At 44.5% G+C, this 26802-nt stretch overlaps 1 protein-coding gene across 3 annotated transcripts in view; it reads left to right on the plus strand.

Annotated features, from left to right (window-relative positions):
• Positions 1-26802, plus strand: part of RHOT1 (ras homolog family member T1) — a 1148557-nt gene that overhangs the window by 357875 nt on the left and 763880 nt on the right. For all 3 annotated transcript variants that reach the window (XM_069654964.1, XM_069654963.1, XM_069654965.1), the window contains exon 8: positions 13708-13809. In XM_069654964.1, the coding sequence (XP_069511065.1) occupies positions 13708-13809 (102 nt within the window). The remainder of the gene's footprint in view (positions 1-13707; positions 13810-26802) is intronic.

Here is a 26802-nt window from a genome sequence, read left to right on the forward strand (position 1 = left end):
AACACCTGACATATAAAACTGCCTTCTTAGTAGCCATTACATCGATAAAAGCTCTGCTGAGGTGAAACTACACACCATAGATGTGCGTAGGGCTGTCTTATACTATGTAGACAAGACCAGGCCGCTAAGGAAAACAGACCAACTGTTTGTCTCCGTAGCTACAGGCAGAGAGGGAGATTGCATCTCTAAAGGTGCCATCTCTAAGTGGATTATAAATTGTATCCAGCTGTGTTACTCCCTTTCTGAAAAAACTCTGCCTTTCACGCCAAGAGCCCATTCTACAAGAGGCATTGGGGCCACTCTGGCTTTCATTGCAAATGTACCCCTTGACACCATTTGCAAAGCAGCTACTTGGAGCTCTATTCACACTTTTACTCAGCACTACTACATTGACATTCATTCCAAGATAGATACTCAAGTGGGATAAGCGGTTCTTAGACATTTATTTGCTCATCACCCTTCTCACATCCCACCTCCTTCTAACACTGCTCACTAATCTATGCACAGCATGTGATATAAGCAGATTCCACAAGCCTCAGAAGGGATACATTACTCACCGTAATCGTATTTCTGATGCTTGTATCTGCTTAGATTCACATGCGACCCACCCTTCCTCCCCTCTGAGAGAAGGCGCATGGATGCTTGTAGTCTTATCTTTTCTATATGCTTGGATAATCGGTACTCGTGCTACTCCTCATGCTACCTCAAGTCAGAAAAAATAAAATCTGAGGGTCCTAGATGCGTGAGGGATCATGGGTACAGTGGATGTCACGCTAGGGATAGTATTACTGGCACACCCTGTGTTGATGCCCATTTTCGAGTTTCGAAAAAAACCAAGCTTTAATACTCCGCAGCTTCCACTAGATGTCGGCCTATGCACAGCATGTGAATCTAAGCAGATACAAGCATCCGAAATACGATTACGGTGAGCAATGTATTATATATATTTTTATATATTATATTATATATATTTATATATATTTGTTATATTTATATACATATTTATCATATATAGGATATATATATATATATATCCTTTTTCTTCACACTGATGGAATCAGGCAAAACCGAGCAGCACTCTTCACTTCTCCCAAAAAGATGGTCCGGACATCCAGTTCGCAATTAAAAAGTAATGTTTATTGGTGCCTTGCAGGACGGCACAAACATATTAAAAAGCCATTAACATAAGGCTCCCCCAAAGTGCAAAAATAATGTGCGCGTTGGGAACGTTAACGCGTTTCGCGGCTTTCCCTGCCGCTTGGTCACAACAATTTGTCCCCTTGGAACCATAGAGTTACAAAACAGTAATGCAGAGAGAGACGGCGATCATTGCCACCGAAATAGAAGATGGACTCCAATGAAAAGTACACCCATCCGGAGCGAGTCAGAGGCAGACATGTTTAACGTCCAAATCACTGTATTAACAGAAACACAGCCAAATTGGAATAACTGCTCTAACCCCCATAGGTATTGCGTATAAGGATGCTTTCTATAAAGAATTTGGACCGACTGGACGTCTGTAGGTTCCCCATAATGGACTCCTCATAACTCGCCCCTAACGATGGGTGCCGGTCATTGGAGACCCTCTGTGCCATGTGTGAGCTTCAATGTCTCATAACTATTAATCGTCCGTCTCATGCAATCCTTAGAACTTCCAATGAGCATATACTTTGTTTAGCAAGTCCTCAATGGTGTAGTTGGTTTGTTTGTTCACGTGATCAATGCCACTTGTGATTGGATGAATGCCAGGCTATCACAGAGAAACGTATTGTAGTGATTATGTTGATGAAACATGGGTCTCTACGGGTATTATCCTGAATGGCGCATAATACATACTGTATGCCGCTTTCATAGGGGAACTCCCTTTCTATTGATGAAACGGAAAAAATATTCAACAATATTGGATAACCCTGTGATCATCAAAATACATTGGTCATTTTACAAGTGTGTTACGCTAATGCCTATTAGAATGTAATAACCACTATCGGATGCCTTGTATGGCTAGCATGGTCCAATACATCAATCAAGTGTGTTCAACATTGATTGATGTATAGCGTGATCCAATACATCGATTGAGTGTATTCAACATTATAAAGTGCCTAGTGCATAATTATTAGGTGATAAAATGTCCACATTCCTGTGTATGGTGCACAGTGCATGGATCTAAAAATCGGAACTCCACACTTTTGATCAAATGCATTACTCAAGATCGCATACACCACTCATTTGTCTGATGCATAGTGCATCTAAGTAATGCTCAAATTCGAATTAATTGTTGTCCAATATATAGTGTATAGAACTGCAAAAAGAGGGGACTATGTTCATTTAGTCAGGATGCTGTCCTGTCAACTCATCATCCTTCTAAGACGGCAAAAATTTCCTCAAACACTGCATATACTGTTAAAACAAACTCTAATATGCATAAATATATATGAAAAGTGTATAAAATAACAAAACAATCAGTGTAAACATATTGGTGCACAGACAATCACCTATTCAGTTAAAAACATATATATGTATATGTACTGAGAAACAAGTTAAAACCATGTTAAAATGCAAACGTTTGAGCGTGTCTCAGTATTTACGGACTGTATAATTCCAACAATTTGTTGTGTGTCTCAATTCTCGATATCTGCTGGAAGATTATAAGTTGGAAAGAACCAAGAAAGCCACAGGAAAATGAACCATACGGGGAACAGGAAAGAGAGGAATTAAAGACCAATATCCAACAATTAATAATCATTGTCCCAAAAATGTATAAAGTTCCTCATCTATTTTGTGTCCATATGGAAATTTGCTTTCAAAATCCAATATGCAACGAGTCTCTTTCTGTCTCAGAATCTTTTCTTTGTCTCTTCCTCTTGGTCCCGTCTCAATTTTGTGTATGCCAAAAAACCCAAAACTGCTCGTGTCCTTCATGATATTCTGCAAAATGTTTAGCCATTGGGCCATTTGCATCGTTGTTCACAATTGCTCTTACATGTTGTTGAATATGTGTTTTAAGTTTACATTTGGTGCTTCCTATATACCACTTGTTGCACGCACAGGTCAGCACATAAACAACGTATTCCGTTTCACAGGTGATTTTTCCAGATATAGGAATCAAATGACCAGTAATCGGATGTTTGAAAGAGCCTTGTGTTATGGCATACTTGCAGATGTTGCACCGGGTACATTTGAAAAAACCCTCTTTCTTGTTAACTAGCCAGTTCCTCTCTCTGCTGTCTTCTTCCTGGGTCATGTAGCTTTGAACCAAAACATCTCTTATCGATTTGCTTCTTCTGAAGGTTATCCGTGGATTGTTATGGAGGTTTTTATTGAGATCATGATCCGCCATAAGGATTCTCCAATGGTTGTTTAGAATCCGTCTAATCTTGGGTGCTTGAGTATCAAAGGTTAGAATTCGTCGTGTGCTGTCTTTTTCCATGGCTTTCCTTTCATTATGTTCGGTTCCCGCTATGAGCTTCGAGCGGTCCTTAGCTCTTGCTTTAAGGTATGCCCTCTCCACAACTCTCCTCGGATATCGTTGTTTAGAAAAACCTTGCGCGGTGATTCTACTCTCCATATCATAGGTTTTCAGGGTACTGTTGTTTCTTCGTAGCCGGATGAATTCTCCATAGGGATCACTCCATATCAGATTTTTTGGATGTCCACTTTGTGCATGGAGTGGTGAGTTGATCCCTGTGATTTTTCTGTGTGGTTCACTGGTGAGTTTGTTGTCTACTATTCTCACATTCACGTCGAGAAATGTAATCAGAGTGCGACTGTGTGTTTCTGTGAACCGGAGATTGTTTTCATTGATGTTGAGATATTTAACAAACTCCATCCATCCTTGTTCGGTCCCTTTCCATATTATGAAGAGATCATCGATATATCTCAACCAGAGAATGATGTTGTCTGTATATTTTTGGTTCTTCTCCGTCCACACCTCTCGTTCTTCCCAGGCGCCCATTGTCAAATTGGGATAGGACGGCGCAAAAGTAGTGCCCATAGCGGTTCCTTGTAACTGTTTGAAAAATTCATTGTTGAATAGGAAGATATTGTTGGTTAGGCATAGGTCTATCATTGACAGTACCATTTGTGTATGCTCCAGATAATTGAGAGATCGAGTTTGTAAGAAGTGTTGGCATGCCTGTTTACCATATTCGTGGCCGATCGAGGTGTATAGTGAAACCACGTCCATGCTTGTTAACAGATAATCTTGCTCCCAGGGAATGTCCTCGATTCTAGCTAGAAAATCAGTAGTGTCTCTGAGGTACGATGGTAATGTCAAGACAAATGGAAACAGGACCTCATCCATGTACTTAGACATGTTTTCCAGAGCAGATCCTATCAAACAGACAATCGGTCTTCCTGGGGGCTTTTTTATGTTCTTATGTATTTTGGGGAGGAAGTAAATAGTTGGTATGATGGAGTTAGTGGTTGTAAGAAATTTGCAACTTTCTTCAGACAGAAGGCCTATTGCTCCCCATTCTGTAAGTAACGTCTTGATTTTGCTTTCAAGTTCTTTGATGGGATTGTGAGCAATTTTCATATAACATTGGTTGTCATTGAGCTGTTTATAGGCTTCACGTATATAGTCCCCCCTATTCTGCAGGACTATATTGCGTCCCTTATCAGAGGGTTTGATGATACAGTTTTTTAATTCATGCAGCTCTTTCAATGCCTGTCTGTCTGTGAATGATAAATTGTCATTGCGGATGTTTTTCTGTTCCTTTCTTCTAAGTTTTTTCAGATCTTCAATCACTAAACTCTGAAATGCCTCTGTTATTGCCAAGGTTTGCCACAGGGTTAAATTTGGACATGGGTTTCAATTGACTTTTGGGTGTCCAATCTGTTCTGATGTCTAACTCTTGTAGAGCTACGGGTTCACCTTGATCTCCCACGGATATGCCTCTCTCCAGGTCTACTAGGTCTGTCAAAGCGGTTAACTCCTTGATTTGAACCTCAGTATGTCCCATTTGTTTTTCTCTTGGGCGTTTTTTATACTGATTTGTGGCGAAGAATTTCTTCAAACGAATTTTGCGTATGTATTTATCAAAGTCAATTCTTGTCTGTACATAATCGTTTTTTGCCTTTGGGCAAAAGTTTAGACCTAGATTAAGTACTTTTGTCTGGTTGGGGGTAAGAATGTGGTCTGTTTTTTTGTTCCGTTATTTTCCAGAGCGCAGCGATCTGGCCGGGGTACTGTTCGTTGCATTGCCTGCCCCTCTTCCCCCTCGTCGTGGTTTTCTGCCGCCTCTGCCTCTTCCTTGACTTTGATTTCCACCTCTCTGTGGTTTGTTCTTTCTGCCGTCTTGGCGTAGTAAACGCATTTCGTCTAAAAAATTCATACGTACATGCGGTTCATCAGTTTCACTGCTTGTCAGATCTGATTCTGAGGTTAGTGCATTATCGCTGAGTTCCTCTTCATTTGGTTCGGTTGAACTTGCCGGCCTGGATAGGGATGCCTGTCTCATCTGGTCAAATCTTTTCGCAAATGTATAGACTCTCCCTCTCTCATAATCTTCTTTATCCCTTAGAAACTTTCTCTGTTTCCTTTGCTTTATTTCTTCTTCATACTCACTGAGACTTTTCTCCATATTCTTCCCCAACCTCTTACCTTCTTCGGTCTCGGGTACCTTTTTTAATTGTTTTTCTATTTCTGTAATCTTTTCCAATGTCTTATATATTATTTATATTATTTATATTATGTGTATATATGTATGTATGTATGTATGTATGTGTGTATTACACAGCCACAGTAGTGGCTGTGTAGTTATGGTTAAGTTGATAATCCCATAGGAAGAGCACTTTTTGGGCGGCTTATAACTTCCCTCCCCCTGGACCAGGCTGGCTCACCAAACTTTGCAAAAAAAGTATATGGCCCACTCTGAATTTTCTTTGCCAAGTTTGGTGAGGTTTGGTCCACGGGGGGGCAAAGTTATAGGGAGGGTCCCAAAATGTATTTTTTTCCTATAGTGAATGGGGAAAAAAACTTTGCTCATGCCTACAGCCCAAACCGCTGGACGGATTTTCACAAAATTTTCGGCAGGAGCAGCAGCTTCGTCCTGAAAGTGTGCTTTTGTAAATTTGGTGAAAATCCTCCAGTAGTTTTTTAAAAAATGACCAAAAAGTAGGTCACAAAAAATTAGTGATATCTATGTCCGCTCCACGGACATACTTCCCTGATCGCTCCGCAGACAGTGTCCTGATTGGCTAATCGGCTTGCGTGATGTCCGCGGACATGCAATGTGTTCGCTGATTGGATGGTGAAGAGCGTGAAGTGCATCAGATTTTTGGAAACGCACGCCATCTTGGATTCGCGGACATCTGCCGGTGTCCGAGAAAATCGCGGTAAAAACCTATTAAAAACACAACATTGCACTTATCAAACTTATCAAATAATCTCTGGGGAGGTGAGGGGTCATGAGGATGGGATATGGCTGCAAGAAGCAAAAATCAGGTGTTTTTTGCCGTGAAAGTCTGCAAACATTTCGGATGTTCGCGCACAGTTCTGAAAAGTTTGCGGACTCCTCAGCTTTACAGGGTTGGTGAAATGCAGCTCTTGAATGGCTTATAACTTTGGCGCCACTTAATAGAACTGCATGAAACTTTGCATGTATACTTCTGACCTGATTCGGAATGAGTTTACAAAGTTTGGTGGGATTCTGTCATGAGGGGGCAAAATTGGAGCGGGGGTGCCAAAATAATGTAAAGGCTTATAAATGAGGAGCCATTTGACAAATCTACATTTCATTTGGCAAACTGATAATAGATCTAGATATAAATGTTTTTGCGAAGTTTGGTGGGATTCTGTCAAGAGGGAGCAAAATTGGAGGGTTGGGTCCCAAAATATTGTGGTGCTATTTGACAAATCTACACAAATGTTTGCAAAAAGATTATAGGTCTAGATATAAACGTTTTCGTAAAGTCTGAATGGAATTTGTCAAGTGGGGGTTAGGTTATATGACGATTGTATGTGCATACATTTGACACTTTTGAAAAAATCAAACATGGGTGGATTTCCAGCAAACTTGCGTAAGGAGCATTGTCAAGGACCTACAAGCATGGTTTTGGAAATGTGCCAGTGTTTTATTTTTTGACAAGTGTCATAATGGAGCTACAAAAATAGCGGTATATCTTTAGTGACTGAGGGGTAGCCTGTGGACATGGGCAGTGGCCAGATTGTCTGGGTCATGGAATAAGGTCATGACCCGGACAATCTGGCTACTGGCCATGACCACAAGGGACAAAACACAGGATTAAAGTGGCCATGTCCACCTGGGGCTGGCTTTGTGGTAAAGTTATTCGAAATTAGGATAGATTTGAAAGGGAAGAAAAACGTGCTCTTGATAATATGGTCATAGGGTTCTCTTTTTGCCTTCTTCTGGCTGCCATGGAAAGCGAAGAGGGGCCCTGTATGAACCCCTGCCTTCCCTTTCCATGGTGGCCATCTTGGAAAAGGATTTTCCTTCCTACACCGGGACGCCAATCCTCTAATGCCTTCATCCCCCATTTCCAGAGACCTAGTTATCCACCCTTGCTTCGCTTGGGCTGATAACTTGGGCTGCTGGGCCGGTATCCACCGTTCCAGTCCCTGGAACGGAGGATGAACGCCATAATATTCCCATTAGCATAACACAAAATGCAAATGGCGATGTCAGAAAATCTTATTATTTTTTTTATTTTTTTATTTCTTTAGTAGTAAAACAACTTTTCAAATTTACACAATGCATACCAAAATTCATCTTAAGTTCATAATACAAGTCATTTTCCATCAACATCATCCATGATAGAGAAAGAACATAAAATGAAATATCACATAATCACCAATTAGAATAATAAAAGAACAGTTACTGATAATAATGACACTTCCTGATGAATCAACCAAATTAGAACGAAGGTCATAAAATAAAAAAGCAAAAAGAATGAAATACTACATCACCAGCATCACAGTTAACTCCCTTATCCCTGGAATAAAATTGAATCACAGCTGTCATTGTTTTATGATTTACAAAACAGGATTTTCATCCTCACTTAGGAGGGTGTCCGGCAATACCATGTCTAAAAATTGGACAATTGCTATTTGTATTGAAGTTCTTGGGTTGGAGAAAAGTGTTTGCCATTTTTGAAATTGGGTTAGGTGATTCTGAAGCATCAATTTATCCTTGAAGCATCTGCTTCTTGCCTCACTTACTGCGTCACAATCTGTCAGCAAATGTTGCACGGTTTCCATCTGATTTGTGTTCTCACAGTACCGGCAATAGTTTTGCTCATTTGAAATAATTTTTCTCCTACATAATATGTCACGTGTGATGTATAGATTCAACCTAAATCTCATGTACTTCCTCCTGAGTTGAGGGCATGGAAATTTTCCAAGATAAGTTGCCATTATCCCATGCTTCTTCAATCCAAACAGGAGAACATTGAAGTCTTTATATGTTGTACATTTTATTATGTTTTCTGCCCAGTCATACTGAAATATTTTAACTTTTGCTTCGATTGGGATTCGATACGAGTAAATCAATGGATATGGCTGCATCACTAAGAGCATCTAAAACATGATTACGCCATTTTCGTGGAAAGAGGTTGTTTGACGTAACTAAATTGTGAGCTACAACCTTCAGAATAGTTGGAGTCTCTAGACCAGTTAGCGCTTTCCAAAGGAAAGCGCATTGTTTCCACACCACCTGTGAATAAGGAGATGTGAGACCCAGCTCAAAGCGAATCAACGCTATGGGTGTACATGTTGGGAGTTGTATTACTTGCTTCCAATAGGAGGACTCTATGCCATCCCAGAATATACGATCTTTAGGGAGGCAAGCTTCAACACCATATAAGAAGATGGGTGTTACCTTCATCTTATAGAACATAATGATGTGTTTCATTGAAAACTTCCCAAACTTGCGAAGAAGTATTTGCGATTGAGATACCAATGACTGTAGCTTATTTCTTACTTCGCACTTGTATTGTGATAGTGTCTTTTTATGTTGTATAATTACACCTAGATATCGATATTGGTCAACAATATGAATTTTGCACTGCTGCAATTGCCATTTATAATTGCTTGCATTAAAATTTCTCTTCGGGTTACAGATGACTATTTGAGTTTTTTGTGTATTGATGTTAAGGTTGTTAGCCTGAGCATAACTGCCAAGTTGTTCTAGCATGTTTTGCAATCCCCGTGGGGTCTGTGATAGTAGAACTAAGTCGTCCGCATATAACAAATACGGGACTTTTTGCGTACCTATTTTAGGGGGATCTCCCACACAATTGGTCAAAAATTCACCAATTTCTAATATATAGAAATTAAACAGGAAGGAGGCCATGGCACATCCCTGCTTTAAACCCCTTTGAGTGACTATCCTTGGTGATAGTATCCCATCAAGGGTTATGCACACTTGCATGGATGTGTTTGAGTGGAGCAGTGTAATTAAGGATAAAAAGGTGTGAGGACAATCGTGTTCTCTGAGTTTAAGAAAGAGTCGCTCACGATCAATTGAGTCAAAAGCGGCTCTGAAATCAATAAATCCCAGATATAACTGTTGTCTTTGCGCTAGTTTTTGGGCTTGCACCATAGTAAGAGCGAAAATATTTGGGATAGTCCCCAAACCTCTCACAAAACCTGACTGGAACGGATCTCGTAATGATTTCATTTCAACCCACTCATTCCGTTCTCTCAGTAAGATTCTACAGAAGATTTTTCCTGGGGCGTCCAATAATGAGATCGGGCGATAACTATCGCCCTTTTTATAAACTGGTACCGTTATTGCTTGAGTCCATGTAGGTGGTAATTTTTGATGATAATTGACAGCGGTAAAGATGTGAAGGAGAATGGAAGCCCATAATTCAGGGTGCCTTTGCATGGCAAAATTGGACAAACCATCCAGGCCAACTGCCTTGGACTTACTGGCAGTTGTTATAAGTTGCAGTATCTCCGACTCATCGAACGAAAGGTTGAAGGGTGCTAAGATGCCAGATGTGTGCGAGGAGGTGCTATTAATTGGTGCCGCATAGAGTTCACTAAAATGCGAAACCCATGTATGTGTATCAACTGCAGAGGACTGAATACAGACCTGATGCTGTCCAAGGGTTTGATTCAAAGCCGCCCACATCTTATAGATGTTTTTACTAGCAAGCGTTTTAACATTTCAGCTCCATCTTTCTGATAAAGCAATCCTCATTGACACTTAACCCAGTTCTTAAAGCTGGCATACTCAAGTTTGTCCAAATAAATGCCTAGAGTTTTCACCTTACTCATAACCTCAATATGGCAGCCATCTATAATGAAGGATTTGTAACTAGGTCCTAGCTTATCTAATTTGGCCTCTGAGCCAGTAATTAGAAGCTCAGTTTTTGAACTGTTTATGGCTAAACCATTCAGTACCATCCAATCCTGAATTTTCTTGTATATTTCATTAATTCTTGCTTCGTCTTCTGCATGGGAACCAGATATGGGGATGACACATTGAGTGTCATCCGTATAGTTTGCAAATAGGATCCCCTCGTTCTCGAGCATCTGGAAAAAGGGAATCATAAATATATTATAGAAGCATGGCGACACGCAGGCTCCTTGAGGGACCCCATACGTAAGTATAGTTGGTTCTTCTTCTGCAACTCTGTTTTGTCTATTCTTCAAAAAAGAGAAGACCCAATTTGTTGCTTCCTCCGAAAAGTTAGCATTCTGCCTTAGCCTGGTGGACAGTATGTTATGGTCCACCAGGTCGAAGGCAGCCGACAAATCTAAGATCATGAGGAGAGAAATATGACCGCCATCCATCCTCTGTAGAAGATGAGATTTGAGTGCCAACAGGGCTGTTTCGGTGCCGTGATTCAAACGGAACCCTGATTGAAATTTGTGATAAATCGGATTTTGTTCCAGGAAGATAGCAATCTAATTATAGGCCACTCTGTCCAAAATCTTCAACAAGAACGGAGTGTTGGTAATGGGCCTATAATTGGAAGCGGTGAGGGGGCAGAGATTAGGTTTTTTTAGCAATGGAGTAATCCATGCTTTTTTTATATTGCCGGGAACTTTATTCGCTAAAAGGGAGGCATTGACGAACTTGGTTAAAGCTGTAATGAGAACCGGGGAACACTCTTTAATTATAAGCGAGGAGCAAGGATCTCCTTTACAGCTTTTGCTTTTTAAATTAGTAATTATCTTAGACAAGTCTTGCTCTGAGATGGGATGAAAGCTAAACACAGCTTGTTCCTCTGGTTTTCTGGTGGAGGTCAAGGGACTCTTTTCTAGACCCTGAGTCGATAGATTGAGTTTCTTCGCCTCAATACCCTCTCTAATTTTAGCCAGTTTGTTGGATAGGGCGGATTGAATCTCCGTACACCATGCCTCGTCTTTACTAAAAGTAGCTTGAGCAGGTCTGGGTGCATGAGCCTGTTCTTTTAAGATTTTAAATAATTCATGGCTATTTGATTTGGCCTCTATAATCCTGGTGTCAAAGGATTCCTTCTTGGCAAAGTAAATTGCTGTTTTATAGACCTTTGCAGCTTTTTTATAAGTGATAAGGTCCGTACAATTTTTATTTTTGCGCCAGGTGTGTAAAAGATTGGTTTTCATCGAAGTGTCTGAAGCTCCTTGCTTGAACCATGTGTTGCGTACCTCTGCAGATATTGATTTAATTTTCAATGGTGCTAAATTCTCTGTAATAGAGCTCATCGCCTCAGAAAGGGTGCAAGACATTTCATCAAGATTGTCCGTGCTACTAAACTTTCGTTGAGAGATGCGGCCCATTCCGCAATATGTCTGAGGTTTAACTTCCTACGGTTACGAGTCAGGATGGATATTTTAGGGGGAGGCGCTTTCTTTTCATAATCCATCTGAATTGAGAAATAAATGCAGGAATGATCAGACCAAGGGCAGACGAGCACCTCTTGATCAATAAGACTAAGATTAAGAGTCGAAACCCAATCCAGGGTGTGGCCCTTGATATGCGTTGGAACTCGAATATGTTGAGGCATCTCAAGGGAATCAAGGATAGTTACCATATTCTTAGCTAGCACATCTGTAGTACATCCCAACCACAAATTAAAATCACCCACAAGAAGTAGTTTAGTTTTTGGTTTAAGGAATGCCAGTAATGAGCTGTTAAGAGACGCTGCAAAAGTGGGGTCAGTTGAAGGAGCTCTAGATAATATCACAACATTCAAGGTGGTATACTAATGGATACTTTAACCCTCAAAAGTTCTGAACCCTGTATAGAGTCAATCTTACATTCCCAGGTTTTAAAATGTGATTTAATAATAAGTGCAGCCCCCCCTCCCCTGCTCGAAATCCTATCCAGTCTGACAATATGGGATCCGCTGCAGCATGACTCCAGGTCTCAGTAAGGGCGCAAATGTCCAAGTCTGAGTCCTGAATCATAGCAGCTACCTAGGTAGCATGTTTTACGAGAGATCTCATATTGGGCAACATACATTTAAGAGAACAGTATGACAACCGGACATATTAAACAAATCGACAAGGATTAAGAGACATATAACCCACTAACCAAAACCTCACATTTCTGCATACGTGACTCACACAAACACACACACAACCACTTCTCTCACAGCAAACTGCACGCACTTCACCACATCGCAACAACAAACAATCAACAAATAAATTGCAACAGCAGCACACAAGAATCGCTTCGATCCTATATACACACCCGAGCTCAGCACACGGTGAAAACTGAACTGAAGCTGCCAATAGAACATCACCTTCTCACTTTCATATGCCCTCTTCACCCACTAACCCTCCTTTACAGATCCGCCTGAGCGCCTGGAGACCAACTCCGTTGGTGACGGTGCTCTATATAAATAACTTGAACATTAACTTGCAGAACGCTTGCTGCCACGCAGGGGATATCTACTCTTAGCTGGCAAAGATTACCCCCAACAAGACAACCATTCCTTCATTCACAGATTTAGAGGGCACCGACTCACTAACTGGCTTTCCTTTGTCCACGGCTGTCTATATCGTCCTCGGCAGCAACATGCCGCACACCGTACACCAAACACTTTGGCACACTGCACACTCAGCAAGAGGCCAGTGTTTTAATGCAGAAGCTCTGCCTCTCCAACACCGCGAACACCGTGGAAAGACTGATTGCCCTAGCACAGCATAGACCTTCACACAGATTTTGCAGTCCGTTGTCAAACCAACAAACACTTCTGGCACTACATATTATTATAAAATGATGTTGGCTTGAATGTTATAAGCTTGATGGGACAAAAAAGTGTGCACACAATACATCAAGTGCACACTGGTTTTTAAACCCTTATGGGTGCCCATGTGATTGGGGCAACCATGATTTGAAGAAAACAACATGTTTGCTACTGAAAAACACATATCTCGAATTTGTAAGCAAGTGTCAGCATTTATTAGTTTTAGCTGATGCTTTTTCTTTTTTTGCAAAGTATTTTAAATTTTGATATATACAAAACAGTGCAAGGTAACCGTTGTAATAAACAAATAGTTCTATTGGTAATTCAGTGTAACATGGTTGCCCCAGTCACATGGGCACCCATAAGTGTTTAAAAACCAGCGTGCACTTGATGTATTGTGTGCACCCTTTTTTGACTCATAGAGGGTAGGACAAACCCCCTTGTTATAGTGTTTCCAGCCCTCCAGTCCTCCCCGTCTTTTTGGGCAGCCTCTTTTTGTGTTACTATAAGCTTGATGGGAGGCTTCAGATAAATTGTCTAAACCACTCTCTTTTTTAGTGTTCAGCCAAAAACCTGAAGAACATATCTGAGCTCTTCTATTATGCCCAGAAAGCTGTACTACATCCCACTGGACCTCTTTATTGCCCAGAGGAAAAAGAGGTAAGAAATTTGTAATGGTTACTTATTTGTACCTATTTGACAATCGTAATGTCTTTGCAGGAAAAGAGAACTATTTATGATAACATGACTCCTAGATAAATGATGTCCTTTAAGCATCCTCTACTTTTGATAAACTGCCAGGAAAGCTATGGGTGGTTGTGAACAAGGGAGTTGGATAACCAGTTTAGAAGGTGCCTGCTGACAAAGGACGGGAAAGTTTATTTTTCTGATGCCACCTATGCTCACTTCCTTAAAATTGCTGGAGAACATTTTGGTTGGATTCCCTTGCAATTACAGATGGGTAAAGCAAGTCAAGCAGACTGACTAGCAATCCTTTTTTTCCATATTTGTTTCAAACCTTGCTCTTTGGGCAATGTTTGGCATATTTTCCTAGACCCCATGTTTAGGGTTCAAGAATATCAATCCACACCTTGGTAGCAGGGCTTCTTAGTATATTGCCTGAGTGTTTGGTCAGCAAATTCATGCAAATGAACCTCCCCTCACTAGACCCTAATGATGTATATCTTTTTGTTTTTTTCTTTTTTTTTTGATTATTGTGCATCTGTACATTTTATTACACTGTGTTGATATGTATACATTTTTACATTGTGTTGATGTCTCTATAAAGGTTGCCCTGAAGACGGACTTGGTCGGAAATGCATAGGCATACCCATGTTATACTAGTACTGTCCACTGTTGAGAAAATTAAACATCTGTCCACTTTGTTACCATGGATGCAGTTTTTAAATTAACATTCTGTTCTCTTGAACTATGCAAACGGATGGTAACGTTGCACTAAGCGATCTCGTAGAGCATGTTGAGCACATGGTTTTCAAGTAATTGGGTTCTAGGATATATAATGCTGCACTAATCCCCCTAGTGCCCAGGTCCTTGCCGTAGTACTCCTTAGAACTCCTCGATCTGGTTTCAATACATCCTTTTGTAAAAATCGTTTGAATTAAGGGTGGTGCCCCCCTTCTCCACTCTCTAGCAATTACATTTTACAATGTTTACATTAGTTTTAGTTTGCACATTTGCGTTTATCACGTGTGGCTACTACACATGGCTATTGCGCTAGTACGGCGCTGCCATAAATGTATTCCCTGTTTTTTCGCCATATTCTTGTTTGGCCGCCTTCCTATCTCCTATGATCAGGAAATTATATGGTCATGGATTCGCCCAGGAAAGCTGCTGCTTTTGCTGGCTACTGCTGGCTTGGTGTTTTGGACCCAGGATGTGGGTCGGACTGTCTGGTCCCACTCCACTTCTGGGGTGCCAGAGAGTCTAGGTGTGGGGCATGAGTGAAACCCACAGTGGTTGCTTATTGGACTACTGCTGGCTGTTTGAATCATGCAGAGCCTTACCATTGGTTGGCATGTATTTGCTTCAAGCCTGTATTTAGGATAAGAGGACTCCTACTGCAGCCATTTTGTCAGATCTGCGTTGGAGTCAAGTATCCTGTGTAGTCTGGCAGACTGAAGATCTGTGGACGACTACTGAATTGGCCTGCCATCCCTTAGTGGGATTGGCCCGGTGAAGCCCTTCTGGACTACCTGATCTGTGAAGGCCCTGAGCAGTGCTTCAACCCTTGGACTGCTGGGACCAACCAGTCTCAATGAATTCTCTAGGATCCAGCTGTCCAGTGGGCTACCTCGTAGAATCGTCGCCATTCTATATCGTTGCTAGAACTTTGCCCGTCATCCGTTTGTGTCACAAGTCGCTGTCCTGCTGAGTTTCAGCTTCAAGGGATATTTCTCTGGAAGGTCTTCTTTGACCGTGACTGGAGTGATGGCTGCCATCATTGCTGTGTTTGGTGACCCTTGGTGGAAGTCGCTTCCCTGTGTCCTGTGAGGTGTTCAGAAGGAGTCCTGCATTAGTGAATCCTGCTTGCCGGGGGCTGCATTCTGCACCAGCAGCCTGACAAAGAAATCCTCTGACCCGCATCCTGTAGACATCCTGTACTAGAACAAACGTCGGGGAAAACTTACCTCAAGTGGCCACCTCCCACCCATTACCTATCTAGTCATCTGGAAAGATCGGAGTCATGGGGTAAGTAATTGTAATGCATTCACCTTCCCCTGTCCTCCTTGGAATAAACTGGTTATTCCATCCCATCGCTTTTTGATCTAAAACCTTTTATCTAAAAGACAGGAATACAAGTTTACTGACCTAGAACATTGTTGAATATCTTCTATTTCCCCACCAAAAGAATTTTCCTACATCAGTACCCTCTCCTAAGAAGCTTTGTGACTTTTGGATCACAATGCTGCATACATCATAGTGATTGGACTTAGAAAGTAGAGGGTATCCTTCTTGTGAACTGATTTCTTTCTACTGCAGCTCTACCTGCCTTCAATTAGTTGTTGTATGCATTTCTAAAAACCTAAAGGTGATTGTATATATGTTTCATAACGGAGTATTGTGTGATATTACTACTTGCTTATTTAATTTCCTAGTGTGTGTTTTTGTGCCTATAATGGAGTATTTTTGTACTTGCCTGTATAAATGGAATTATTGTGTGCTTCACTGTGTGGACTCTTGATCCCACTCACTTTCTCATGAGACTAAGCATTGACCACTCTCCACGCTTACCTTGATTGTGTTTGGCTAACCTCCGAGTCCCCCTGTTCACTATACCTATGGTGGCCTCCTAAAATCTGTCCACCAGGCCAGATTCTAGAAATCCTTTTTAACAGTTTCTTTAGTTTTGCACAAGCAAGGATATGGGGTTTGCCTGCCCGCCAATCTAAAGCTGTGGACCTTTAAACGTGTTGGGCAGGGATCCAATATGAATTTTCAAGCCAAACTCCATTCATTTTGGCGTATACACACGGATGTGGAGTGAGATTTCTAGGAGGCACTCATCTAGTCTAAAACGGTTACCAGTCACGCAAGTGACTTTGTTGCCTTTGCAAAGACCGCATGGAGGCAGAAGAGGCATTTTGGCAATTCCTTGTGATCCAAACAAAGACCACAAAACTAAATAACCATGGGTGTATGTTAAGGAGATGTCATATTTTATGCTTAATCCACTTACTCTTACATCCCGCCCCCTTTCCTCCATACTGCATCGGCGTCCCTTCCAAGGGACGGGAGACGGAACTGTTTTCACCAGAAAAACTTTCTTCCTCTATAAATTTAGAGGCACGCTGGGGTGTGTCCCTGGGAGCATGCGCTGCCTGACTCCGCCCTCTGGTCCCACACCTCAGACCCCTTTTCTGTGTCGACTGGAACGGGCCGAATTCACCATCGCTCCTGGGTTTGGCTTCGGTCATGTAATTCCACGCGTGGATTCTTCTTCTGTCTTTTTTGTCTTTATTAACATATAGGTACTCGGTCCTCAGGCGTCACGCTCCCCCTGGTGCATGCCGTCTTCCACAGGGTTCAGCAGGTAACCATCCTGCGATGGGCTCTTCCCAACTTCAGACCCCCACGCCCTCTGCCTACGTTGCTGGTTGGCAAGCTTGTCCTGCGTGCAACGCCTTGTCATCTAGGTCTCTGAAGAACAGGCTAGCCAGGTGGAGGGAGCTTTTCCAGAAATCGCCTCCAGAGGACCTGAAGGACTTAGTCAAACATCGATCTAAGCCCAAGGTAAGGCCTTTGTTCTACATCGCACCCGGCAAGGGAGACTCCTTTCCAAGGACTCACCCGCATGGGCGGGACTGCCCAGGTTCTACTACCAGCACGTGCACCAAGGCCTCCCCGGCTACCGACCTAAGGGTCGAGGGATCCTCAGATCCTCCCGGTGACAGTGTTGAGGGACCAGAAGGTTCTTGTAGCGGGTCTTCACCTGAGGGGCTAAGCCCTTGTACCGGCAATACGTCCAAGGGGGCGCCTAAATGCGGCTCTACCGGCCCCCGGGCCGAGGGTGTTACGCCTACCAGGCCTCCACCTGAGGAGCAGGGCAGGCCTGATGATCCACACTCAAGAATCCTGGAGGAGGCTCGGCCCAGCGAGCCGAGCAACACGATGCAGGCACGTGGATGGCAGCTCGACATAATGGCTGCCATGCCAGACATCACTCATCCGCCACACCAGTATCGGGAATTCGGCAAAGAACAAGTGTCAAAGTGGGACTTGTGTCAACCAGGTACGTGGCCTGCGGCCTATCCTTCATTTGCGCAGGGAAGGTTCCCGCTACGTCCATATGGGCAGGGTATGCAGTGCCTCCAGCAGCCGCCCTCTACTCAGTCTATATCCCTTACCCCCCTCCAACCTGTGAGACAGGTTCTTTGAGAGGTTCCTTGGACTTGTGAAGTCCACCCCGGATGGGGGTGATCCTCAGGGGTGCCACCAGGGAGGTGCTCCTGCCAATGCTTCCAGCACCTCAGGCTCCTCTGCCGGCACCTCTGGCCCCAGCGCAGCCTTTGCCACCTGCTCTGCCCCCCCGCCGCCAAGCGCTTCTTGCGGTTCCGTACCAGCCTCCGCCTCCGGTCCAAGTACCCCAGCCTCCGGCTCCCGCTACTCCTCCACCAGTGCAGGATCCTCCGGTTCCCCAGGTGGACACGGACGAGGAGGACGACCCCGACACGTTAGCCAAAGCCTTCCATGAACGTCTTGGAGGGCTGGCTGAGTACCTGGGCCTGCCTCAACACCCCTATGCTAAAACGGGAATTCCACTGCAGACCGATGTAGTGTCCCTGGCCAAGAAGGGTTGGCTTCCTACGCAGAGCCAATCATGTTTCAAGGCTGGACTGGCTGAGGCCAAGCTGGTGGCGCAGCAGGACACCATGGAGTCCACTGCCAAATCGTACACCCAGTCACAGCAGCGCTCTGACAATGGGCGTAAATGCAGAGGGTTCCGCGGCTTCCAAGAAAGGAGGTCCAGGAAGCCGGAATTCTCGCTGACTCCACATCGGTGCAAGCAACAAAAAGGGGGGCGGGGGGTAGGTCTTTTTCCAGTCCCCCTCCTCCGAAACAGCCTCTGAGGGAAAGAAGGCATGACACGCCCCTCTGGGTCCACGTGTCTCCAGTGGGGGGGGGCAAGCTTGCTCTCCATGCACATTTCTGGCACCAGAATTTTGCAGACCCCTGGACCCTCTCAGTTGTATCCACAGGATACCGCCTACCCATCCCATCCCAGCCACTTCTCCCTCCTCCCCACCCCTCCACTTCCTCAAGTTGGGACAGAAACTCTTCTGGCAGAGATCTGATGCTCGTAGAGAGCCAGACCATGGAGGAAATCCCAGCCTCCCAGCGTGGCTTGGGCTTTTACTCCAGGATTTTCACCATTCAGAAAAAGAACCAGGCTGGCCTTAGTGTTGTGCTGGACCTTTCCACCCTCAACCTCTCCTTACCTCTACGAAAATTCAAGAAGGTTATGCCAGCTTTTATAGCAGAGACATTGTACAGGGGAGACTGCATGTGCTCCCTGGATCTGAAGAATGCGTACCTTCACGTCCCGATATGGCAGACCCATCGTTCTTTCCTATGGTTCAGGATCATGGGCTACCATTTCCAATACAAGGTCCTTCCTTTTGGCCTCAACTCGGCCTCCAGGGTCTTTACCAGGCTCACGAATACGATGGCTTTCCTCCTTGGGGTGAAGGGCCTCCACATCTACCCATACCTCGACGACTGGCTCGTCAGGGCTACATCGCCAGAAGTAGTTCACCATGTTTCCAGGATCTTATGGAAACACTGTGCGATCTGGGCTTTTCGCTCAATCTCAAGAAATCGCAGCTGCAACCCACGCAGACTGACGTTCTTGGGACTCATCTGGGACACATGCTCTGAGAAGGTGTTTCCTTCGGAGGACAAGATCACAGCCATCAAGAGGGCCACTACCCACTTGCTCAGCAGAGAGGTGACCTCGGCTTGGTGGTACCAGCACCTCCTGGGTCTCTTGGCAGCGGTCCCATTAGCTGTCCCCCACACAAGACTCAGGATGAGGAGAATACAGCTGCACTTCGCAGCATCATGGAACCAGGAGCAGAGCTCTCAAACCGAGACGATCAACGTTCCTCCGTCTCTCTGCCAGGACCTCACATAGTGGTCCAGGGACTGCATCCTATGGACGGGCAAGCCCTTCCGGCCTCCCACACCGCAGATCACCATCACCACGGACTCCTCTCTCGAAGGATGGGGTGCCACCCTGGACGATCTCTCGGTCCACGGCAACTGGACCCGGCAGGAGTACCACATCAATTGTTGGAGCTGAACGCCTTCTGGCTAGCACTCTGGGCATTCCTCCCACTTATCAAGGGAAAAGTTGTCCTCATCCAGACGGACAACTCTACCAGCATGTACTATGTCAACAAGCAGGGAGGCACCAGATCCCCTCCTCTGTGCAGACTGGCAATCAGCATGTGGGAGTGGGCCCTGGAAAATGACATCTACCTCACGGCAGTCCATCTTCCCGGGGAATCCAACCTGGAGGCGGACAGGCTCGGTACGTTGGGAGCGAACAACTACGAGTGGCAGCTAAATGACCTAGTTACTCGGGAGATCTTCAGCAGATGGGGTCTCCCTCAGGTGGATCTCTTTGCCACCTGCCACAACCAGAAGTACCGTCAGTTCGACTCCTGGCAGGGACAGTGCCCCGGCTCCCTGGGCGAGGCATTTCGGATTCAGTGGAACGGTCACAGCTTACGCCTTCCCGCCAACTCCGCTTATTCAGAGTAATTTGCAAGATCAAGGAATCTTGCCAGCTTAACAACATTCTAATAGCTCCATGGTGGCCAGCCAGTCCATGGTTCTCGGAGCTGCTCAGCCTCTCGAAGATACCTCCGATTCACCTTCCGACGGGACCAGCACATCTTCTTGCACAGCAGGGGGGCAGGGTCATCCACCCTTCTCCACAGAAGCTGGCCCGCACAGCGTGGTTCCTCTCCCAAGCTAATATGGAGATCATACATGGCGCAAGGAGCAAGCCTATCGGGGCCCAGTATAAACGTAATTGGACCTGTTCTGCCACTGGGCAGACTCCAAGGACATCGACCCCCTGGCATGTACTTTGGATGACGTGATCTCCTTCTCAGCGCACCTAGCCCACTCAGGCGGACTCCTGCTGCACTTACCTCGCAGCCATCGGAGCTTACAGGAATTCGGAGACCCCCTCGGTCTTCTCCTCCTCCAATCCGATTGTCAAACATTTGACGCGACTCGCAAAGCTCTACCCGCCCATCAAGAGGCCACACACCGTGTGGGACCTGAACGTAGTCTTGGGCGCCCTGGCGCAGAAACTATTTGAACCAATGGCGCCCGTGGACCTCAGGCAGGTCACCATTAAGACTGCCTTAGTAGTCGGCATTACCTCGGCTCGCAAAGTCAGCGAAATCCAGCCGCTGGTCGACTCAGAATCATACACCACCTTTCACAGGGAAAAATAGTCCTGCGGACACACCCAGCATTTCTGCCTAAGGTGCCATCTGCTTTCCATTTAAATGAGGAAATGGTGCTTCCTACATTTTTTGCCAATCAGAAAGGAGGAGGCTCAGAGAGTTCTGCAGTGCCGAGATGTCAGGCGTGCCTTGAAATTTTACCATGACAGGACTAAGGGCTTCCGAAAGTCAGACTCCCTATTCGTCACTTTTGGAGGTCCAAGACAAGGCTATCAGGCCTCCAAGACCTTCATATCCCACTGGTTGGTCTCGCTCATCAAAGAAGCATACGAGGGGCAGCACAAGCCTCTTCCGGCAAACCTGCACGCCCAAGCAGTCGGGGCCAAGGCAAAGGCCATCGCTTTCCAGTGCCATGTCCCTTGGCAGGTCATAAGTAGGGCGGCCACTTGGGCCACTCCCTCGGCTTTCTGCAAGCATTACTGTTTGGATGCCGGCTCCAGATCTGCTGCGGCTTTCGGACAGGCGGTTCTCGGGAACCTATTTGCTTAGGGAGGTTCTCCTCTCCACACTGGGGCCGCATTCAGTTGCAATCGCCCATGCTGTATGGAGGAAACGGGACGGGACGCAGGAATAATTATAAGTTACTCACCGTAGTGACTAATCCCATTTCCTCCATACATCCCACCATCCTGTCCCCTAATAAAACTGGTGTCATTAGGCAATGTTAATCTATTGTCGACACGTCTATGGGGACTGAGTTGTGGTGCCGGAGGGCGGAGTCAGGGCAATGCATGCTCCCAGGGCTGCACCCCTGTGCGCCTCTAAATTTAAAGGGGAAGAAGGTTTTTCTGGTGAGAAAGGTTCTGTCTCTCGTCCCTTGGAAGGGGCGCCCATGCAGCATGGAGAAAGGGAACTGAGGAGTAAGAGTATGTTAGTTACTACAGTGAGTAACTTATAATTTCTTAGTGAGACCCCAGCACTTTTTGATGGACTTCTGCATCTTTGCTTACCTCCTGAATGAGTGGAGCGTTTTTTTCCCACTCATTCATTCTTATGGGTCCTGTCTATTGGAACTCTGTTCTGCGTTGTATCTTTTTCTATGGAGTCTACTTTCCTCCATATCTCTTTTAAGGCATCTATATTTTAGTTTTGCAGCACACAGCTCCTTATGGGCAGTGTTGCTGGGAACCCCTATGGGTTCTCCTTTGAGATTATTTTTGTATCCTTACTTTCTACTGTTAAGTATCTCTCTTAAAATGTTATATTCTGAAAGATTGCACGCACCACCTTATGTGGAGTGTCAAGGGGATACTTAGTATCCCCCTTCTCTCTGCTCCTGTGACTTGTTGGTCACATTGACAACCTTCTAGTTATGGCTGGTGGCAGTGGATGTGTTCTACCGACTATTGTGTTTACCACAGGCTGTCCATAGTCCCGGTGAGGCACAAAAGGGGCACTGGAGTGCTACCTCAGAGGCATCTTTCTTTTTTCGCCATTTCTAGGCTAGTTGTACTTTTTTAGCCCTTCTCCTAACATTCTGGGAGGGAGAGGTCTCTGAGTGTTTTGCCTTTGGCAGGAATCCTTGGGTGTCCCCGCCTAGGCTCCAGGGTATCTGGGCAGGCAGGAAGTGGAGGAGGAGTTTTTCACTCCCCTGCTCTTTGTCTGCCTGAATGGAACCAGCTCCCACTGGGGGTCTGGCTGTCCTGATTGGACAGCCCCCGTCCCTTTCTGTAAACTGCTGAGAGAGATTGCAGAGGAGTGTGTGCTGAAACTGAATATAAGATGAGGTTCCTGAGGTGAAAGGCAAGTCGATCGCTGGAAACTGAAATAACCGAAGAAGATGATGTCAGACGCCTGCAGACATTTTGCAACGGATGTGTGTGAAAATGTCGGAAAAATAACATGGGATAAAAGGTTGAATTTAGCCTATACGAAAATTACATATTGCTGAAAATGTAGAACATTTTTTTCCATACACAAAACACACGGGAAACATTAATTACTGCTCTGTGCATTTATTATGCAACTTTCTGAAAAATATCTCATCTTATTGATGACAAGCGTGTTCCTTCACGAACGCTTGTTACTGAACATTCCTTTCGGAATTGCCCTCATGTTTTAACAATTAACCCGCAATTAGACTGTTACTTTGGGTGAGATGCCCTACAAGATGTAAATATGAGCACAACCTCGCGAACACTGGTTGATCGAAAACCATGTTTATTATTTTGTTGTCCATTTGCCATTAAACCGCCCCGCATGAAATAAAAAAGCAGCTTTTATTGGCATTGTAGATACGATTTTGACATTGAATGCAGCAATACAAATATAGATGAAGCAAAGAATACTTTTCACTCGGATATGGCATAATAATCAATCCGGTATCCTAAGACAAAAAAGGAAACAGAAATATCGAAACTGGCTTAAAACATCTAAAGTATCTAAACTCCAGCATGATGCGGAACACATGCTCAAAATGCTTGTTAAAAATAATACCAGACATTTTTAGGAGCTACTAAATAATGGTGGACATTTTAATCCAGTGCTGACTATTAACCAGGTGTCTGAGGCTAACTGGGTGGATCATTATTCTAAACTCTTTGCCCTTGGAGATGAATCTCTCCAACAGAAGCTACCAAACCTGACTGGAAGCTGGGCATTCAGCTTGGATATTGAAGAAATTAAAAGTATGATCTCCAAGCTGAACTCCTCGAGAGAGGCAGGTCCGGATGGCATTGCAAATCATGTCTTAAAGAGTTATGCTGATGCTTGAGCTGATCTTACTATAAAGATCTTCAAACAAGTCTTGACAACGAAACAGATACCCTCTACATGGAATGAGGCAATACTAGTCCCAATCTTTAAGAAGGGTCACAGCAGGGACACCAAGAATTATCGCCCAATAGCCCTATTAGACACCATGAGCAAACTATTTGCTGGACTAATACTAAGAGACCTAAATCAATGGGCAGTTAAGACCGGGCACATGGAGCCGCAGCAGACAGGATTTGTAAAGGCTGTAGGAACCTCACTAAATCTGTTCCTTTTAAATCTTGTGAACATGAGATTGATTGAAGACAAGACGAAGATATATCTGGCTTTTTTGGACCTGGTTCAGGCCTTTGATTGTGTTGAAAGGTAACAGCTTTGGCACAACAAACTTTCAATATGAAACTGCCCCCCAGATCTAATTAAATCAATTAGGCTCTTGTACTCAAACACCTCGTTCCAGGTGCGGCTCACTGGTGGGGGGGGATCCTGCGTAAAACAAATCTGCACATGCCGACGATTTAGTTCTTATTCATCAGACGCCTATCGGACTTCAACGCAGATTAGACGGCCTCATCTCTTATTTTAAGTTAAATAACATGCAGATCAATGTGAAGAAAACAAACAGTTTCATAATGACCTGGAAACAAAAGGGAGGCCCAAGTTGGAAAGTGGGACAGGAAACCCTTGAGAAGCTAGAAATGATAAAATACTTGGGGACGGTAATTAATAATAAGAACTTAGATGAGAGAGTCCACCTAACTATGCTGAGAGTAAATGCAAGGAAACTCGTGATTCAGGCTAAGGATTTGCACAAGAAATTGGAGCCTTCTCGCTCCTGCCAGTGCTAAAGTTCTATAAGCAGAAAGTAGTACAGATACTCGCCTATGGGGCAGAAGCTATCCTTAACATAGCCTGGAATGAATGAGGTGCATTTGAAGGATCGTTTTGGAGGAAGTTTTTGAGACAGCCTAGATCTCCACCAATGGCATGCATCCGATTTGAATTGGGGATACAGTCTATGGAAAATGATTTCCCCATATAGGAAATGCCTGACCACAGTTTCCTTTTATCCTTTCGAAATATTGAGACAAAGGATATTTTCTGGGTAGATGAATGGTTTAAACCGTGGAAAGAACGGTGTGGAAATGACATGGAGTGTGAGAACGCATAATCTGCTAATAAACAATCCAATGAAAGCCAAAAGAAAATTGCAGGAGCTAGAGTGGATTAATACAATACAGTCTAGAGGCTCTTATCAACTCTCCCTGGTGCTCCCTGAGTAACAGAGGGGAATCAGTCAAATACCAGGATATCTGCAGAAGTTTCCATCTGCTCACTATAGAGGCTTGTTGATGCGCTGTCGCCTAAACATACTACTGTCAAAGCAGGTGCTCCTACAAAGGAGACCGATCGTGGCAGATGAGGCGCAGTGTAGATATTGTGGAGACCCCAGGAGAAGGAGTCCATTTCCCATTTGGTTACTACCTGCACTGCAAAGCTGAACTCTGAATGTAGTATTTGGGGAAATTTCTTAAAATAAGCAGTCACCATCCGCCAAGGAATGGTGGAATTGGGTATTATTAGACGAAAAGACCAGCCTGATTTTAGCAGTAATGTCTTTCATAGAATTTGTTCTTTAAAAAATGACAAACGAATAAGGGAAGGTATGGTTGTAATGCTTTAGACCGGCTACTTGATGGGAATGGAATTTTCTTTTTCTTTCTTTTTTCTTTTGTGGATCGAAGGAATCTATTGCTGATTTGAAGCTCTCTATGAGATGTTATGAATGTATTATGATGAAGTGGATTTTATGTAAAAGGTTGAATTGTTTTAACAATGCAATAAACCATAAACATTTTTTTTTTTAACGTGTTTTTGACATTGTCGATAGTGCTCGTCAACGGGGAGACGGTCCTGGCGGATGAAGTTGTCATCAATGAGTCCCTTGTCGACGACAGTCGATGACGGATCCTTGGAAGATGTGCAAAAAGAAGGCCTGGGAGCCCCTCTACCCACAGCGAACACTGGCATATCACCAGAGGAGAAATATCCATTTGCAGATCAATCTGGTCCCACCCTCTTGGGCAGTCCAGCACCGAAATGCTAGGCAATTCTCCTCGGAACAAGAGTACCAATAGCATCCTCAGATACATGTTTTTGCCTAGTCAGGCCTCATCAGTGAGGTGAAGCTGTTACTCTCCAAGTACAGTGAGCAAGGGGTCCACGTCTGGATTGCCCTGGAAACCTAGGATGAAACCCCAAGTTCCTAAAAAGATGTGCCCTTAGATGATCTGTGCTTGGATGGCGTCACCAACTTCCTTGTGGATGGAGATAACCCACCAGCCAGTAGGCTAACAGTCAAAGGGCCCGGTGAACGACCCTTCCCAGAGTGTGGTCCCACAGCACCGGATACTGCTGACGAGAATGTTGATGGAGCGTGGGATTTCGCGGTTGTATTGGATCTTCGCAGCGGAAGCATCCTCAAAGGACATCGACCGCTTCTTCTTCGGGAGTTCGCTCAAGAGACTTGCTGGTGGTGGAAGAGGCATGACTGCGCCCGGAGGCCGCGTCAGTGGCCTTCCCTTCCTCGATCCAAACCACTAACCTCCCGTGGCGATCCTTCTTGGTCTTCGTCAAAAAGGATAGACTGACAGAGCTTCCGTCCGCGTCAGGGTGAAGATTATAAAGGCACTTGAGGTGCCATTCCTTGACGAATGTTCTTCAGGTGGCAGCTTTCACAGGCCAGGAAAAGGCGCATCTTCGCGGCATCAGCCATGGTCGAGTTGTAGGCCTGAGCCTGTTGGCACCACGGGCTGAAGATCCGAAGGTGGATTAGAGATCTTCACCAGGCCCAGGTCCCCCCGCTGTTGGTCACTGTGTGACACTTAACAAAGAAAAATTGAAGATTTCTTCACAAAAACAGCAAAAATCGAGGGGA

This window comes from Ambystoma mexicanum, chromosome 3q (genome assembly GCF_040938575.1).
Source record: "Ambystoma mexicanum isolate Mex_15411 chromosome 3q, UKY_AmexF1_1, whole genome shotgun sequence".
Lineage (NCBI taxonomy): Eukaryota > Metazoa > Chordata > Amphibia > Caudata > Ambystomatidae > Ambystoma > Ambystoma mexicanum.